General features: G+C 41.8%; 1 protein-coding gene across 1 annotated transcript in view; it reads left to right on the top strand.

The window, feature by feature from the left end:
* LOC136591287 (matrilin-2-like) overlaps positions 1 to 19623 on the top strand; it is a 101434-nt gene that overhangs the window by 19485 nt on the left and 62326 nt on the right. Inside the window, exons 3-6 of the mRNA XM_066588506.1 lie at positions 7892 to 8461; positions 14281 to 14403; positions 16199 to 16321; positions 19425 to 19547. Of these exons, the coding sequence (XP_066444603.1) occupies positions 7892 to 8461; positions 14281 to 14403; positions 16199 to 16321; positions 19425 to 19547 (939 nt within the window). The remainder of the gene's footprint in view (positions 1 to 7891; positions 8462 to 14280; positions 14404 to 16198; positions 16322 to 19424; positions 19548 to 19623) is intronic.

The following is a 19623-nucleotide window of genomic DNA, read 5'->3' as shown; positions in this document are numbered from 1 at the left end:
ACAGGTTAACTTGACCAAAAATACTGAAATATAACTGACTCTTCCAGCCAGAAAGAGCTGGATTATATAGGGAAATGGGAGGAGCTGATTGGCCGACAGAGCTGTCAATCGCCAGCCACTACCTCAGCTAACAGCAGCAGGACTATTTAGCCTTAACATATAATGGCCCATTTACACAAAACGATGATCACTCCAAATTCGCTCAATCAACACTTTTGAGCGATCATCTTTGCATAACTCTAAGTAGCTAATTAGCTACTTAAGAATTTTGCAGGCTGAGCGGGATACCACTGCGATAGCTCAGAGAACAATGCAGCTGTTTTGTATATGCAAACAGCTGCTTTGTTCTTGCAGTGTCCCGCTGAGCTGCTAGCTCCGAGAAACAGCAGGAGTGCTGACAGCTCCTTTGTTCTCAGAGCTTTTAGCTGGTATCCCCCTGGGAAGTCCCAGCACAATACTAGCTGAAAGAATTCTATCAGTGCCGCCTGCTGAGAAAATAGTGCATGGACAGTGCATGATGACAGTGCATTTAGACAGAACGATTATTGCTCAAAAGATGGCTTTTGAGCAAATTTTGAGTGATAATCGTTGTGTCTAAATGGGCCTTAACACAACATTAACTTTATCTGGTTAGTAGGTAATATTTAACGCGGTTTGGCTTGAAGGTTTTCAGGTGCTCAGGGTGATTGTGAGTCAAACTGATTGAATAGCAACAACAAAAGGAGAGAAGCTCCTTAAAAACACTTCTTTATTCTTCAATTACAAAAAAATCATAAAATGATTCTCCTTTTGTAATTAACCTTAACTAGTTAGGACAGGCGATATTAACCCTATCTAGTCAGGATAGAACCAACTGCAGTAAAGGTGTGCTGGCAATGACGTGACAATACCCTAAAAGTACTAGTGGGCTCCTTTGCCAACTGAGCACCTGTGCACTCTGCATGTTGTGCATATGGCATATCCACTCCTGCTGGATATCTAGGAATATTTTTTTCTTGAATTGAACCCCCGAAGTTTATCTTCATATTATTTATAGATCCAAAATTACTATGCTAATTTATTTCCTTAGATCTCTTTATAGGGGTTGGAATTCCAAATTCACTACATAAATGCAAAAGATAGTATACTGGCTGCCTGCTGTTACCACTAGAGGGAGTTCAGTGTATAACAATAGGCAGTAAGCTCCAGAGCTCCCTCTAGTGGTGATCGAAGGCTGACATCATGTTATGTTTATAAGCCCCAATGTATATGGGCGGATTTTTGCTGTGGAATCCGGAGCAGCCATCCGCCTCCGGATTCCGCACGATAATCCTCCATAAGCATGCAATATAAAAGTGGGTTTTCATGCCCATGAGTGGAAATCAATTGCGATTTTCCGCTCGCGCAAGGGGAAGGGGGGGACGCAGCATGCTCCATTTTGAGCTGGTTTCCATGTGGATGGCTCCCATTGAAGTCAATGGAAGCCATCCGACCAGCGGCCATTCCGCCATCATAATTTCAGAAAAGGCCATGGTATCGGCATCATCGCTTAGTGATGGCGCGGCATTACCTGTACTGCGCATGTGCACTGGATCAAATCCGGACAGGTACGCAGGGGGCACCGGGTTGGATTTAGCCTAAATCTATGCCGAGGATTTCCAGCTTTGTATCAGACAAATGGAGCTCGGATCCCCATAATGATATATGGAGAAATGAATTTGCATAGTATTCCAGGGTGGACGATTCACTTAAGCTTCCCAAGTCATGTTACCTTGAGAAGATGCAGAGATCTTGTGCAGCTTTGGCAACTCGTTATGGATTCTTTCTGCAATACAAAACTTTTTCAGAAAAGAGAGATAAGGTTTATATGTCACATTCGTGAGGGATTACATGCGGGCCTGGAACAATTATCTTGCGGAAGTGTCTGTCCTGGATCAAGGCCTTTCCTTTCTTCTTGCTGAGGGATGACCATGTTCCAGCAATTCAATGAGAAAGGAAACGCACTGGACACATTGTGATAAGCAGACCCTGTACGATTCCAAAGGACTTGGCTGACGGTGAGCCCTTGTATCATTATATCACTGAAACCTTAATACTGGGTTCTTTATTGGATCATGCAGCGGGCGAATTGCACATGTACTTTCCAAGAAAGGCTTGTTAGAAGACATCCCACAAATATGTACATTTTACTCTCAGAGAACTGCTAAGGGGCTTAGAATAATAGTGCGAAAGACTCACCGCCAATATATACCAAATAAAATGTAGCAAAACTGGCACAAAGGAAAAGTGGAGTAGTTAGGCATGGAAATCAGTGCTGTCATTAGGTCAGATGGCACCCTGTATGGAATCAGGAAAAAAAAATATATATATATATGAGTATTTTCCTGATTGGCAGTCTGCCTGCATTCTGATTGTTCAGTAAGCAGCAAGATAGCAGCACAGCCACCTCATAACAGCTTGGTGAATAAATATGGTACCAGAACCAAGCTTATTACGTAAATATGGTACCAGAACCAAGCTTGTAACATAAATATGGTAGTACAAGCAAGCTTGAAACACAAATATGGTACCAGAAGCAAGCTTGTAACATAATATGGTACCAGAACCAAGCTCATAACATAAATACAGCACCAAAATCAAACTCCTAGCAAAAACACAGCATAAACCAACCTCAGTACACAGATACAATACCAGAACCAAGCTCATAACAAAAATTGAGTCCCAAGAACAAGCTTATAACATAAATGCAGTCACAGAACTAAGCAATCATGTTGCATGGGCGCTGATGGTCTGACTGCGGCGACTCAGAACATCAGAAAAGATGAGACAGAATCTAGAGGAGGATAATTCATCTAGATCCATAAGATGCTGCTGCATGCAATACAGACACATTTGGCACATGCTTTAGCGCAATGTCTTTGCACTATGAACAAAGTTGATTTGTGCGCATATTGGCACATTTAAATGTACTTTTTACACATGCAGGCCATGTTCATTTACACACAGCAGACAAACACACCTCGATTTAACTCTTTCCAATCCACTGTCTGACGTCTAAAGACATTATGATTTAAGGCTGTACAGCTCCGATGTTGGAAGACGTCCGTTGGGGTTCTCTTATTGTATATTGCCAGCCTCTCTGCTGTCGGAGCCTATCCAACGTGTCACCTCATGCAGTACTGGCTTTAGCCAGCAGATAGCACCATTGTATAACGGCAGAAAAAGAGTAAGCCCCCTAGGAAAACCAGGATACAAATTGGATTGAAAAGGGTTAAATGGCTACTTAGCCTAATGAGTTATAGGTGTGTTTTTTTGTCATGGAATTGCACTTCCGTTATGGGAGCAGGAAAACGGAACCCCCTGGATGAACGGATGCATCTCATAACTGAACAAAACTGTGCCCAACGGACCCCATTGACTATAATGCGGTCCGCTCGGTTCCTGCACCTATCTGATTAAAGAGTGCTACATGCACAACTGTTTCATCCAGCATTTAATGCCGGATCTACGCCGGAGGCTCTGAATGTAGCTTCTGATGTAAATGTGAATAGAGAGCCTTATGCTGGTATATGTGTGCTTACATAGACAATAGGACGACCAGAGGTGAGTCTTGAAGCTCTAATGCAAAATTTGTAACAAGGGCGTGCGCCATTTATAACACTAGTGTCTTCCTATGTGGTAGAGGAGCCATTAGAAGCGCTCAATACACCAGCGCCCGAGTGCGATAGCTGCCTCTACATCACCCACAGCCATGCCCCTGAGGACGGCACCTCTGCACTACCTCTAGATTCAGAAGCATAACCTGAAGCTCCTGGGCAACAGTTCAGAATTTGTAACACCCCACCACCACCATGTGGCATTTATAATACCATTGTCATGCCGGTGCTTCCATTACTGCATTGATACGGACCGTCCATGTAGCTTTGTTATGATTACTATTCTGTTACTATGACATTTGGCTGATTTTATTTGCTGGCCCCTAGAATTTGGACTCGAGTCTTGTAAGCAACAACAGAGAGTTCACCCTTATATGATTTATTGTGTTGAGAAGCAGAGAGGGGCGTTGAGAGGTTGGATAAACTGAGCTGACTTGAAGAAGCCAAGAGAAGCCTCATCTATTTCCTGGCGATTTGGCGTACAATTTCAATATTCTAAAAAACACTAAATGATCTGCGTTTCACAGGAGGTTCTTATTACCCCGGTCGTCATAATAGTATTCCTTTTGCAGTGTCTAAATGCTCTGCTGTGAATTTCTATGGAGATATACAATATTAAAACTGTGCAAATGCATGCAGAAAAGTTCTGCAGCCTACAACTTGTTGGGAAACTACAACTCCCAGCATGCCCCGACAGCCTGGACACACACATATACTACGCATGTGGCCTGGCTTTTGTGCAGCACATTCATGTCTCTGTATAGCTCAGTCTTTTTCCCACAAGAACTTTTCATTTTATTTTACCCCAGAGACTCTGTTCCATAAAATCTCCAGCCAAGCCTCCGTACAACCGGCGCCCACAACCCTTTATAATTGGTCGTAATCGCTTGTATACAAACAAATCATTTATTTTAGAACTTATTAATGGCTAAATAGAAAGACTGTCATTTTGGGCCAGAGCGACCAGCCACAGCACAGCTTTCATTGCTTATATTGCCCTTGAGAAATGAAAGCTGCGCTGCCATTGCATGCTATGGGTCAAGCATTCACTTGTAGGGGGTTGAGCTGTAATAGAAGATTGGGGGCCACTGGATGAGAGTAGCGCTGGTTATGAAAATATAAAGTCTAGTTTTTCCAATTTCACACAGTCCGTTCAAATGAGCTTGCATAGAACTCACATCACTGCATGACAAAACTCAGAATTGTGATTTCCCTCACTCAAAAAAGGGGTATGTAGTCAAACACCAGTTCTACACAGTGATAGTGATTACAGTACAGTTGTCTCCAGTGATCACAGTTAATGCCTTCTCTGGTGTCATCTGTTTTCATTTTTGTACTCAATCTGGTCCCAGACCGCCATGAATATTTCCTTCAGGCACAACTTGTCTCTGCACACTCTCCCCATCTTAAACCCTCTCAGTGCCACACTTTCATAGTACTAGTGCCCCCTCTGTGGCCTTTCAAAGTAACAGTGCAATCTCTGTGTCCTCACAAAATAATAGTGCGCCTTCTGTGCCCCTACAAACTAATAGTGGCCCCAGTTAGTAATAACAGCCCCTCTGTTGCTCCAATTAGTAATAGTGCTGCCAATTAGTAATACTGCCCCGCTATATGCCCTAATTAGTAAAAGAACCCTCTAATCTACTTAGCAATAGTGCCCCCTCTTTTTCCTAATTAGTAATAGTGCCCTCTGAGCTCCATATAGTAATAGTGCCCTCTGTGTCACATAGAGGGCACTATTACTATAGAATGAAGACAATGTCCATCTAGTAAAGCGTGTTTCAAGCTCCCACCTTGTTGGTCGAGAGGAAGGACAAAAAAGAAAACAACGAGCCAATTTAGCTCATTTGGAGGAAAAACATTCCTTCTCAACTCCATATGGCAGTCAGAATATTCACTGGATCAACGTTTGAGTTCCTACCTAACTCCATGACGCGGATCAACAACCCCACTGGTCACCTAATGTCTATATCCTGTAATATGATAGCACTCTAAAAAAAAATGTAGTCTTCTCTTACACTCTTCTATTGATTTTGCCATCGCCACGTCCTCAGGCATAGAGTTTCACAGTCTCACTGCTCTTACAGTAAAGAACCCCTTCTGTGTTGGTGATGAAATCTCCTTTCCTCTAGACGTAACGGATTCCATTTTGTTACCGTCACAGTCCTGGGTATAAACAAATCATGGGAGAGATCCTTGTATTGTCCCTGGCCCTGATGTATTTATACGTAGTTATGTGGTCACCCCATAAACATCTTTTTTCCAGGGTGAATAATCCCAGTTTTGATAGCCTCTCTGGGTATTCCAGTCCCTTCATTCCATGTATTAGTTTAGTTGCCCTTCTTTGAACCCCCTCAAGAACTGTAACATCTTTCCTGAGCACCGGTGTCCAGAACTGTACGCAGTATTCCATGTGAGGCCTGACAAGTGCCTTATATAATGGGAGGATAATGTTCTCGTCCCTCACCCCTATACCTCTTTTAATGCACCTCAACACTTTATTTGCTTGTGCAGCAGCTGATTGGCATTGATTGCCATTTAGTGTTTATTGGTGACATCCGTTTCTCCTACTCATGTGCATAACCCTATATGTATCAATATTCAACTTCATTTGCCATTTTTCTACCCAAGCCCCCATTTATCTAGGTCCATTTGCTACAGTACATTATCCTCCTTTGTATTAATTATCTTGTATAATTTTGTATCGTCTGCAAATATTGATATTTTACTGTGCAGCCCCTCTATCAGGTCATTGATAAATATATTGAACAGAATGGGGCCCAATACTGAACCCTGTGGCACCCCACTAGCATCGGTGGCCCAACCAGAGTACAAACCATTGATCACCGGCCTCTTCTTTCTATCTCTGAGCCAGTTCCTTACCCAGATACACGTTTTCGCACAGACCGAGCTGTCTCATTTTATATATCAGCCTATTATGCAGCACTGTGTAATGATTTAGAGAATTCCAGATATACAAGATCAATAGACTCTCCCAGGTCCAGCCTAGAACTTACTTCATTGTAGAAGCTGATCAAATTGGTCTGACATGATCACCCCCTCATGAACCCGTGCTGATGAGAAGTTATGCTTTGTTTTCGTTGAGGTATTCTAGGATGGCGTTTCTCAGAAACCCCTTGAATATTTTTCCAATTATTGAAGTGAGACTTACCAGCCTGTAGTTACCAGGCTCTCTTCTTGAAACCTTTTTGTATATTCGAACCTCATTGGCAATACGCCAATCCATTGGTATAACCCCGGTCTCAATATTGTCCACAAATATAAGAAATAATGGTCTGGCTATCATTTAACTTAGTTCCCTTAGAACCCTTGGGTGTATTCCATTTGGGGCCGGCGATTTATCGATTTTAATCCTCTTTAACTAGCTCTGCACTTCCTCCTGTGTTAGGCATGCAATATTTAGCGAGAGCTTAATTTTATTCCCCTGTATCTCGACATTTCTTTTTCATTCGTGAATACACTTGAAAAAAAACTATTTCATAGATTTGCCTTCCCCCCCATCATTTTCTATGGCTTCTCCTGCATTATTTGTTAAAGAGCCAGTGCGTTCAGTGCAAATCATTTTACTGTTTATATAATTGAAGAATAGTTTAGGGTTATTTTGGCTCTCTTTGGCAATCAGTCTCTTTGCCTCCTCCTTATCAATGTGGCACCAAGAAGTAATATTGCCCCCTCTATGCCTTAATTACTAGTAGTGCTCTCTGTGCCCTGGTTAATAATAGTGCTCCCTCTACGCCCTAATTAGTAAAAGTGCCCTCTGAGCTCTATTTTGTAATTGTGCCCCCTATGTGATCACATTTAGTAATAGTGCCACCTATGCTTCTTCTGTGGCCCCTAAATCCTGACCAGCAATTAAATCATAATTACTAACTCTTGCTGTTTGACATTGTGCTTCTTGTACAACTTAACAGCTATCCTTGGCTTCTGCTCTCATAATACATTGTGCAGGAGCTGGGGTAGGGGGTGTCAGGTTGTACACAGAGTGTGACATCAGACAACAGGAGTGAGTAATTATGATTCTCCTGTTGTCCAGGGTGCGTGAGCCAGGTCTGGCGACTGCGGTCATGATGGCGCCCCTGCCACCTAGTCCACCTTCAAAAATATATAACCAAAACTGAAAATCCCAGCCTTCTTGTGTCTCCGGTATAACTATTAAGCAAGTAGTTGTATTGAATAAATGTTCCTTGTACCTGGATTATAACATCTTATTGTATTCCATTTATTTTGCTCTACAGGAGAAGCCTGCCACAACAAGCCACTGGATCTCGTCTTTATCATTGACAGTTCCAGAAGTGTTCGTCCATATGATTTTGAAAAAGTAAAAGAATTTCTCATCCATATGTTAAAATTTCTTGACATTGGCCAAGATACAACTAGGGTGGGCTTACTACAATATGGCAGCACAGTAAAGAACGAATTTTCTCTGAAAACATACAAGAAAAAGTCTGACATTGAACGCGCTGTTAAAAGAATAATGCACCTTTCCACGGGCACTATGACTGGGTTGGCGATTCAGTATGCCATGAACATTGCATTTTCTGAGTCTGAAGGTGCACATCCTGCACACATGTATGTGCCAAGGATTGCCATGATAGTGACTGATGGCAGACCTCAGGATCCTGTAGCGGAAATTTCTGCAAAGGCCAGGAATTCTGGAATTTTGATATTTGCAATTGGAGTGGGCAAAGTGGACATGCAAACCTTGAAATCTATTGGAAGTGAACCTCACGATGAACATGTCTTCTTGGTGGCCAATTTCAGTCAGATTGAAACACTGACGTCTGTGTTCCAGAATAAACTTTGCGGTAAGAATATATCATATTTTTTTATGGTACAGATAAGTGTACATGGATCTAGAAGATGACGGGGCTTGTTTATTTATCAGAAAGGAAAGAAGGCTGATTTGAGTCTCAAATCAAAGTCCTTTCCTTTTTTTGCCCCTTATGTATTCTGTCTTCTTCTGCAGTGCACCATCTCCACTTTCCAAGTACTTGGTGCACTGTGTCTCAGACCCATGCATCAGGTAGACTGGGTTAACACAGGGCAGAAATGCTGCAGAATTTTCATGTGGACCCTCCTGCACAGAAATTCTGCATGCATTTTTAAAACTGAGACTAAGCAGCAAAGTGGACGAGATTTGCAAAAATTTTGTTCCCACGTTGCCGACAGGCTGGTGCGGACACAACATTTACAGTAGCAGCAAGGTAGATGAGATTTACGTAATCTTGACTACATGCTGCAGGAAAACTGCTAAATCAGTGTTTAAATGTTCTAAATCAGTGTGGAAATTGACCTGCGGAACAAGATGTAAATCCTTGGCATGTCAATTATAGCTTCGGATTTTGGTGCAGAAAACTTGCAGAGTTCTATCATAGACTTCAATGGAGAGTTTAAAATGCAGATGTAGCTGTGGATTTAAAGAGCAGGTTTCTGCACCAGATTTTCCACATGGAAAATACACTGATAATCTACAGTAAAATATGCAATCGATCCGCAACAGTAGCCTTGGGGTTGGTAAGATAATTAGCATCTCCCAAACTTTCATACAACCTTCTGTAATAAGGTTTCTCCCTCCAGACATATCACAGGCTTTTATCCTCTTTTATTACTTATAACTTGGAGTGACTGTAATAAACAATTACATATAAGCTTTCCATAGACTGCACTTACTAGTGTAAGAGACTCACATGAATTTGCAAATGACTAACTTGTTGATTTCTTCCTGTTACTGCAGAAAGCCTGTGAGTGGTCATGTCTCTCAAATCCCTTGCTGTGTAAAATATCTCTCATCACAGCTGCTCCTGCTCGCTCAGGCTGTGTTTACACTTGATGTTTTTGTTGCGGTTTTAAACATTTTTGCATTAAACAGGGTTTCCATACTTTTACAAAACATATATATCCGTATATCCAGCATGTTTATCAAAACATATATATGTGTGGAAACATGTATATCCTCAACTGCTAGGAAAACATTTCCTCTATCCTTGTCAATAGAATTTAAACATTAATACTGGTATGTACTTTTCCTGCATTTTTACTTCGTATGGAGGGTAGAGGGAAAAGGAGAAAAAAAAGGGGGGGGGGAATATTGGGTCACATTATGGGTCAAAAAAAAACACAAACCTTCAACATATTTTAACATCCTAACCAACAATGGACCAAGTTGATGCCATTATTATTATTTTTTTTTCATTTATCTTCTGCATCTCTCCTCCTCTATATAATTCCGAACGCGGACCCCCAGTGCACCCCCCGTGTCAGTTACACTCCACCAATTGGGGGTCTTCAGTCATAGACCTAGTCATGTACCATGCAGTCGTTCTTGAAAAACCCCTCTACCTGTGTCTACTTTTGGAAAGTGGCTTCCACCCAATCCGTACGCATAATAAAGGAGAGCTTCTCCAAGAAGAGTTTGAAGGGGGCAGGGGCCTCACGTCAATCCAATCTAAATTGCGTTTTTTTTTTAAAAAACACATTTATTAGTAAAAACGGCATGCGTATTTTTGATGCGGCTTTTAATTATGGTAGAAGCACAATTACAAACCGCAACAAATACGCTATACATGAATGCAGCCCCTAGAGGAAGGGCTGAGAAGCAGCTGTCAATTGACTCTCACTGATGGATTTTGCAAATCAGTCAGTCCTCCAGTCCGCAGTGCCTTTGGAGAGAATGCAAGCATAAAAACCAAACAACCAGAAATTTTTAATGAAAACCAATTACAAAAATTCGTCCTTTCCAAAGATAGATTGATTAAAGAAAAAAAGGAGTGCTAAGGTATACATAGCCTTATTAATTGCTTCATTTTTTATTTTTAGAAGTAATGGTTTTCATATTTGTTAACAAATCCTCGAGACCCTCATATGGTTTCATTCATGCCAGATGACCAATAAATAGGCTTATTTATTTTTGCCTACAGCGATCTGGCTATTTTAGTTTTCTTCTTATATTAAAATGATATTTTTGATTTTAAGACCAATATCAGCGCTGTAGCCAGTATCGGTGTGTTGGAGTATTGTACAGGAATGTGTGAATGTTCTAACCACAATAACAGCTCTACTAAATGAAATTGCCAGATGATTCCAGTAAAATCTATCGTGTATAGTGTACACTTGTGACCCTGCTCATAGGAATGTAGTCTGCCATGCGAAATCCTGTGCCTTAGGAAATGTCACCAACGTCTCTAGCTCCTAGTAAAATACTGTAAGTTCGTGAAGCCTGCTTCTGCTCTGTTGCATAATCAATGCATTATATTGGTGTTTCAATAAATATGAAGCGGAGTGTTCTTTCATCCTCATCATATTCTACAATCCAATCCAACTTGCTTGGTTCTTAGTTAGAAACATCTGTTCAACCATTTAAACTTCCTTTTGCTGGTTGATTGTTAGGAAAAAATGTCTCTTGGCCCAACTAGCTATGCTCCAATTGTTTCATAATGCTTATTGTGCCTCTTCAATAGTAACGTTTCAGCTAAATGTTATGAGTCCATGACATTGACTAACCTCTAACGGAGTATGGGAGGTCTACCAGAAACCTGTGGTTCAGTACACACCCCAGGGACCATACCGTAATAAGAGACCGGTCTTTTGAAAGGCATTCATAACAGAAGAAAACCACAAGAATCCCCTTTGTGTTGCTGCAAATACAGCTGTTTAAATCAATAGATGAGAATTGGGCCCGAGGGATTTGTGGTTGATTTGCACAATGATTTACAGTGAACTCCTCTCTTGGCAATGATCCAAACACTCAAGTGAAGATATGGACATCAACAAAAATAAGCAGCAAAGGTAGAAGTGCGGCTACTGTAACATACAGTGATAAACACCCTAAACACAGACATTCAGGGAACGGGCACAGTACTGAGAAGCCTTTCAAGACATTTAGCGCTTCCAAAATATTCTGAAGGTGTTTTTCTTGATTGGATGTTTAGCGGGTGAAGCTGGCCATAGATCAGGATCATGGCTTTAGGAGGTGCAGAGGTCACAGTTGCTCCCAAATCCTGCTGTGTGAGGAGACCCAAAGTCCCTTTGCTACATAAGATGATACCAGTAGTATAAAAGGCGGATTTTGCATTGTGCTAAGGCAGCAGAAATGCAGAACTCACGAAGGTTGCGAGTTCAATCCCCACATGGTTCAGGTAGCCAGCTCAAGGTCAACTCATCCTTCTGAGGTTGGTAAAATGAGTACCCTGCTTGGTGGAGGGTAATAAATGCGGAATAAATCGGTGCGATACAAATAACAAGATTTATTTATATAAGATATTTATTGCCTGATTTAGCCAGTGTTAATAGAATCTACCTGCAGTCTGTGGTCCGCCATAGAGGTAAGGGTCTTTTACATAGGTTGATTATCAGGCACAAATCAACCCATCTCAATGTGCCACTGATCACCCGGCAAATAAGCAAATATTCATCTGTTGTTTGATCGCATTAATTTTGCAGCACAAAAAATCATTGTTGCCGACAAATGTAAATGGGGTATGTGCAGCTGACAATGACGATACTCTGTGGGGTCAATTGGTTGTATGAATGATCATTAATTACTTATTAGAGTCTGAATATACCCATGTAAAGTCCAGGTAGACAAGTGCCAGTTTCATTGATTGGCACTCATCATTGGTGCTACATCTTATAGTGTAAAATTGTAAGAGGAGTACTGTTGTTCTGCTGTTGCCAATTATTCACTTATTTCTTGTTTTGTTAAGTTTAACAATTGAGCTGATTTGTTAATGTCTCTTGACTAGAGATGAGCGAGCGTACTCGCTAAGGCAAACTACTCGAGCCAGTAGTGCCTTATGCGAGTACCTGCCCGCTCGTCTCTAAAGACACCCGAATCTTTAGAGACGAGCGGGCAGGTACTCGCATAAGGCACTACTCGCTCGAGTAGTTTGCCTTAGCGAGTACGCTCGCTCATCTCTACTCTTGACTTAAAAGGAGGAGGGTGCACAGTAAGCTGGTCTCGTAGCATGAACCAGAAGTGAGGCAGAGTGTGTGTGGGCAAGGAGGAGGAAGGACAGCAACGCTGTTGGTCCTGGTGCAGGGGATACTTCCCAGAGCACTCCTATGTGGAAGGCTGCAGCCCTACGGGCATAGAGCTCCTACAAAAGAAAGCTAAGCCTTCAGTGATCACAGCAGAAGGCATCAAAGAAAGTACAACCGTGCAAAGACCTGTTTTGCAGCGCTCCCCTCTCTCAAGCAAGCCTATCAGATATTTACCTCAGTGGAGGAAACTGCAGTGATACCAACCGCAGAAACAGGTAGCAAGAAAGAGACTTACTAACGAATAACCCCTGGCAAACGGGATATCCACAGACTTTATGTTTACCCAACAGGCGTAAATGGGAAAGATTTTGTTCTACACGTTTCGAGACTCTAATTGTTTGCTTGATAACCCCCCGGAAACGGGGACTGTAAAACAAACTCTTTGAGAATCTTGATATACTGGAGTTTGAAAGGCATTTACTGGCCCGATTCGGTCTTCTCTGTTTATACCATTATCTGGTTAATAAATGCATACAAGCAGCAGTGATGAGTCTTCCTAGATGACTGTGGTGGGCTTGATCATCTTCAGGGGACAGGGGAATACCCCAGCCTTCACCCCAGTCCATCCCTTCAAAAGGACCCTCAGATTTTCTGCAGATCCGACCAAAAATGGTTGGATTTCCCAATAAATATTTCGTATTTAAAGGGGTTGTCCCGCGCCGAAACGTTTTTTTTTTTTTTTTTTTAACCCCCCCCCCCGTTCGGCGCGAGACAACCCCGATGCAGGGGTTAAAAAAACAAACAGCACAGCGCTTACCTGAATCCCGGCGGTCCGGCGTCTTCATACTCACCTGCTGAAGATGGCCGCCGGGGTCTGCTCCCTCCGTGGACCGCAGCTCTTCTGTGCGGTCCATTGCCGATTCCAGCCTCCTGATTGGCTGGAATCGGCACGTGACGGGGCGGAGCTACACGGAGCCGGCATCCTGCACGAGCGATCCCATTCATAAAAGAAGAAGACCCGGACTGCCCAAGCACGGCTAATTTGGCCATCGGAGGCCGAAAATTAGTCGGCACCATGGAGACGAGGACGCCAGCAACGGAGCAGGTAAGTATAAAACTTTTGATAACTTCTGTATGGCTCATAATTAATGCACAATGTACATTACAAAGTGCATTAATATGGCCATACAGAAGTGTATAGACCCACTTGCTGCCGCGGGACAACCCCTTTAATTAAGACATTTATTAGAGCTGACTACCCTCTGGAGATCAATGTTATGCTGGTGGCACAGGCGTAACTATAGGGGATGCAGTTGCACCCCGGCCCAGGAGCCTTAGGGGGTCCATAAGGCCTCTCTTCTCCATATAGGGAGCCCAGTACTATGAATAAAGCATTATAGTTGGGGCCCTGTTGCAAGTTTTGCATTGGGGCCCAGGAGCATCAAGCTACGCCTCTGGCTGGTGCCTTTATATGAACTATGCAACCATCAATATGCCAGAAGTGGGAGATCAGGGAAATTGGTAATCAATTAACATTCGAAGACAATAAACACTCAACATGATGGAAATCCTATATTACATCTGTCATTACGTGTATTACATCTATAATGCTTATAATGATATGAAGTGTATTTTTTTCTTACAGCTCCTCATCTCTGTTCTAGTGCCCCACATGGCTGTGATCACTTCTGTATCAATACCCCAGGCTCCTACTTATGTATGTGTAAGCAAGGATATGTCTTAAATCCAGATGAGAAGACCTGTAGAAGTAAGTCAGGTTTATTTAGTATATTATACATGCTATAACTTGAAAAACGCCAAGCAGAATTAATACTCTGGTCTAGACCAAGGATCAGGTCATCAGCTTTGGAAGTCTTCTGCTCCACTTTCTCAGTAACTTTTTATCTATTTGGTTCAGGAGATGTCTGTGAATTCTATTTCAGTTTGGGTGGAAAAAGGTAAAAAACCCAAAACAGATCCTTGACTTCATCCATCACATTCATGAAAGCATTGAAAATTTACAAAATGATGGAAGCCCTGAGTAATATAAGGTCAAGAATCTACATCAACTTCGGCCTTGACAGGGGTCTCACGACTACAGATACCGTAGCTGTGTAGACCTGATACCTCACAGTCACACTAAGACTTGCAACTGTGGGTCAGAAGTCTCAAGAATTCAACCCTAATGAATTTTTGCAATCTGTGACCGGCTGTTGTGACATTGCACTGCAAACCTATCCACCTCAATGTGGATGCAGGGTTGACCAACTTTTGGCCACAACCCCCATTGTGGCCAAAAGTTGATGGTAACCCTGGTCTAAAACGTTATCATTTATTGGATATGCTTTTTATCTTCCAGTGATACCAGTCTCTCACCCCAAACGCTGTCTTGTTTTTTGGAAGACCATTGTCATTGGTCTTGTCTAATGTATGGCCTTCTTAAAGGGAATGTCCAGGTTTTGATAGAATTCTTCTTCCGTCCCCCACCGCTGAGATCCCTCTGTCTAATGGTGATTCATCCTTCATAGTGTTGCAACGTTGCATGTCTAAGCCCTGGACTGGTTGTAGGTGGAGTTTTTTTTCTTCCAAAGTACGCAGTGTATTGCAGTAGCCATTAGACAATGCAGTCACATAATGTAACATACAAAGACACTGCTGCAGCATCTGAATTGAGCGTACCCATATCTCACAGCAAAGAGCGCTAGTCAAGACTGTCAGGGAAGTAGTTTCAGCCCGTATACGAAAAGGAAGTAGAGTGTTATGGCATTGTGTTTACCGACATAAAGGAACATGACGGGCACATATACATTTATTTATACATGGAACTTTTATCCATTTATATAAAGGAAAATGTGATACTTTCTACTGGAAAAAGAAGAAATTACATGAAATAAAGATGAAGAAAAGTTACAAGATTAAATCTTGCACGGATTCTTTGCTATAAGTGGTGTCAAATTGAGTAAAAGTCACCATATGTAGCCTTAGCCTTATGAAACTTAAGGGGGTTGTCCAGTTGTAAACTGTTGGTGGCCTATGTTCAGCATAGGCCAGGGTTTGCCACCAGGAACCCCCGATGATCAGCTGTTTTCCAGGTTGGTGTGCTCAAGCGTCGAGCTGATTTCTACAGAAAGTAGACAGCTCTGTTTCCACTGCAGTGGCCAGGTTTGGTATTGCGGACCAAGCTCCTATTGAACATCGCCTGTAATACAAGCTTAGCCACTGCAGTGGGAATGGAGATGTCTGCTTCCTGTAAAAATCAGCTCAGTGCATGAACACACTGGCCTGACAAACAGCTGATTGGCAGGGGTCTTTTGCTGCAGACCCTGATTATCTACTATTGATGGCTTATCCATAGGACAGACCATAAGCAGTTTACAACTGGACCCCTTTAATGAACTGTCTGAAACCTTTTCATTTGTAAGTGTTAATTAACCCTCTTATTTGATGTGGGAATTTGAAGAAGACAAAAAAAATTCAAAGTTTAACAATCACTTGTTTGTTGTTGTTATTGTGTTCGTCATTGAATAATGCAAATTCTAATATTATACATTTGTGTTGTGCAGCCGAGGACTTGTGTGCTACAGAGAAACATGGATGTGAACAGATCTGCGTGAATACTCTAGGATCGTACCTATGCCAGTGCCATGATGCCTATGAGCTGGCAAGAGATGGCAAGTCTTGCACCAGTAAGTATTAGTATACGCATCGCCATTAGCATTTTAACTGGAAATTGTGTCAGACACAGAAAACGTGTTAGTGGTATAACAGTTATAGGTAAACCAACTACAATGGTTATACACAGCACTTATTTGGCTCAAAAATGTGAAACAATACATTATAGGTCATTGTGGTAATCTACCGTGTATTTGGCAATGCAATCATGTAGTGGTTCAAACGGACAATATAAGGGAAAGCTACACTGAATGACCACTGCATTAGAGACATCCATCCAGTAACACAATGGACCTCATTCGGCCTTCAGAACTCCAGTAATTTGTCATCAGAGGACTTAGGGTGTGCCAAGAAAACATACCAGACACCATTACTTCTCCACCAGCCTGAAGTAATGACACCTAACATGAAGGTTTTATTGACTCATACTGATTGTGCCAAGTTCTTACCCTTCCATCAGCACGGTGCAACAGAAATTTGAAGTCATCTGACCGGATCATGTTTTTCCACTGCTCAGTGATCCAATTTTTAGTCTTTTTTTCACCATGGAACTTTTTCTTTTGTGTTTCTTGTAGACCATAGTAATACTTGAACTGGTCAACTGCTCTTATAGGAACGATGAGTTTTGCATTCGGATAGGTTAGTTGGAGCAGCAGCATTGTATTTGGCTGTAGGTCAGAATGATTCTTGACATCCTACTCTGATCCCTTTCAATGATGAGTTGTATACATCCACAAGATCTCCATTCAGTGAATGTTTTTCCTTGATCACACCATTCTTGATATACTCTCCACATCGTTGCGTGAGAAAACCCCACAAAGTTGACATTTTTTGAAATTCTGCCCCCTAACACCGATGACCAGGCCTGCTCATATTGTTGGGTCTTCCCATTTTATGTGAATTCATACTGAAGATGATTCAAGTAAAACTTGTCACTTGAGTTTATGCTATGCATGCACATCTAATTTCCATAGAAGGAATCTCCAATCGGGAAATTAACAGTATCTGTAATAAATTGGCCATTAAGTGTACATTTCTTGTCCTAAAAGATATCCAGAAAAATTCCCCCAAAGTCTACGTACTCAAAAATGAAATAATGGCTATGAAGTGTACTGGAAGGATTGAAGTAATATAACCAGATATTACATTCTGCTGCTCTAAATCCTCTCTTTTGATGATTTCCAATAATGGGATCCAAAAAATAGAGGTACCGCTTAGGGGTGTTATCCGTAAAAGCAGATCTCCGGCTTTTAATATAAAACTTCACGTCCACTAGGACACCGCATTAAACTATAGTTTTGGTAATTTGAGGGAACCAATGTTACCTGTTTTTAAATAGATATTCTAATTTCATCAAATAAATGTTATCCTTTATATAGTGGAAAGTTACACTATTCTCAAACACTTTTTTAAAATCCCTTATAGTTTTCAAGATTTCTGTAATTCAACTCAACCAGCAGTGTTACTCACAGTGCAGATTTGTTACATTTACAGTTATCTCTCTAATGAGCTATGCACCTATATGTCCATCACATGACCAATGAAGCAGGGATCTTGAAGGTAATGATACAAAAAGGATATTGGAAAAATTTATAACTTTTCACCAAGCAAAAAAATAATATATTTGCAGAAACCGGAATATCCCTTTACAGGCTATGGACACCTTTTGGAGGGCAATTTTTTTTTTCACTTAAAGGAAGGGGTTGTCCATTTGTAACCCCAATAAGGTTTAAAGGGGTTGTCCCGCGCCGAAACGGGTTTTTTTTTTTTTCAACCCCCCCCCCCCGTTCGCCGCGAGACAACCCCGATGCAGGGATTAAAAAAGAACACCAGAGAGCGCTTACCTGAATCCCCGCGCTCCGGTGACTTCTTACTTACCTGATGAAGATGGCCGCGGGGATCTTCTCACTCGGTGGACCGCAGGGCTTCTGTGCGGTCCATTGCCGATTCCAGCCTCCTGATTGGCTGGAATCGGCACGTGACGGGGCGGAGCTACACGGAGCCGGCATCCAGCACGAGCAGCCCCATTGAAAAAAGAAGAAGACCGGGACTGCGCAAGCGCGGCTAATTTGGCCATTAGACGGCGAAAATTAGTCGGCTCCATGGAAACGAGGACGCCAGCAACGGAGCAGGTAAGTGAAAAACTTCTTATAACTTCTGTATGGCTCATAATTAATGCACAATGTACATTACAAAGTGCATTAATATGGCCATACAGAAGTGTATAGACCCACTTGCTGCCGCGGGACAACCCCTTTAATAAAAAATTTTGCACCGTTTGCTTTCTGCAGCTTCTGTCACTGTATATAGACACTGCAGTCCCAATAGGAGATCCGTCAGTGAGGCTGGACTGACAGCTTAATTTTAAGCCCTTAACTTTATTCTCCTGCACAAAAGTGCTATCAGCTGTTTTATGATCACAATAGAAATAAACTTTGTTGTGGTCATAAATTAGCTGATAGCAATGTTCAGGAGAGGAGAGCAGAGGGAAACTGAGCTGTAAGTCTAGCCTCACTGACGGATCTCATACTTAGACTGCAGTGTCTATATACTGTGATATGTAGAAGCTGCAGAAGTCAAACAGTGCAAAATTTTTACTTAAATCTTATTGCAAAAATGATTATCAGCCCAAAATACATGCTTTTAAGTGAAAAAAATGTGTCGTCGTCCCCCAAAGTGTCCATAGCCTTTAGGTGCTACATTCACAGGCTCCTATAGATCAGACACTATATTTATCTGAGTGTAACCCTGAACAGAAAGAGAATGGATGAGAGAGCAGAGACTATGCACTGCTATGATGCCCGGGTGACACTGCAGAATAATTAATCGCTCACTAGTTGTTAAAAATGGCTGTTAGCTACTTCTTGGACCCAGAAACAAGAAGAAGAAGAGATAAAGAAGAGCAGAACTAGCTGATATAGGAAAAACACTGTACACAGTGATAGTTCAGATGATAACAGACAAGAGGTTTCAGCTAAGCTAATAGACATGATGTAGTGTAGGATGACTATTAGTAGGAACCCTCTGTGATACTCACATATACTGATTAGATTGTTATTTGTTTGCCCAAATCATATATTTGCTACTAGATGCTTATTTTGTTTTATTCTCTTCTAGTTGTGGATTATTGTGCCTTGGGTACCCACGGCTGTCAGCACGAGTGTCTTAACGTTAACAGCTCCTACGTCTGTCAGTGTCGGCCTGGCTTTATTCTGAATCCTGATAAGAAAACGTGTCGGAGTAAGCAAACTCTTTGTCCTTCTTCTGTGGATATCAATGTCAAGTTAGATTAGAAGCAGAAATGACAATCACTCTG

The sequence above is a fragment of the Eleutherodactylus coqui genome, unplaced genomic scaffold, assembly GCF_035609145.1.
Source record: "Eleutherodactylus coqui strain aEleCoq1 unplaced genomic scaffold, aEleCoq1.hap1 HAP1_SCAFFOLD_28, whole genome shotgun sequence".
Classification (NCBI taxonomy): domain Eukaryota; kingdom Metazoa; phylum Chordata; class Amphibia; order Anura; family Eleutherodactylidae; genus Eleutherodactylus; species Eleutherodactylus coqui.
The sequence above is the reverse complement of the archived record's forward strand: the minus strand, read 5'-3'. Positions and strand labels throughout refer to the sequence as shown.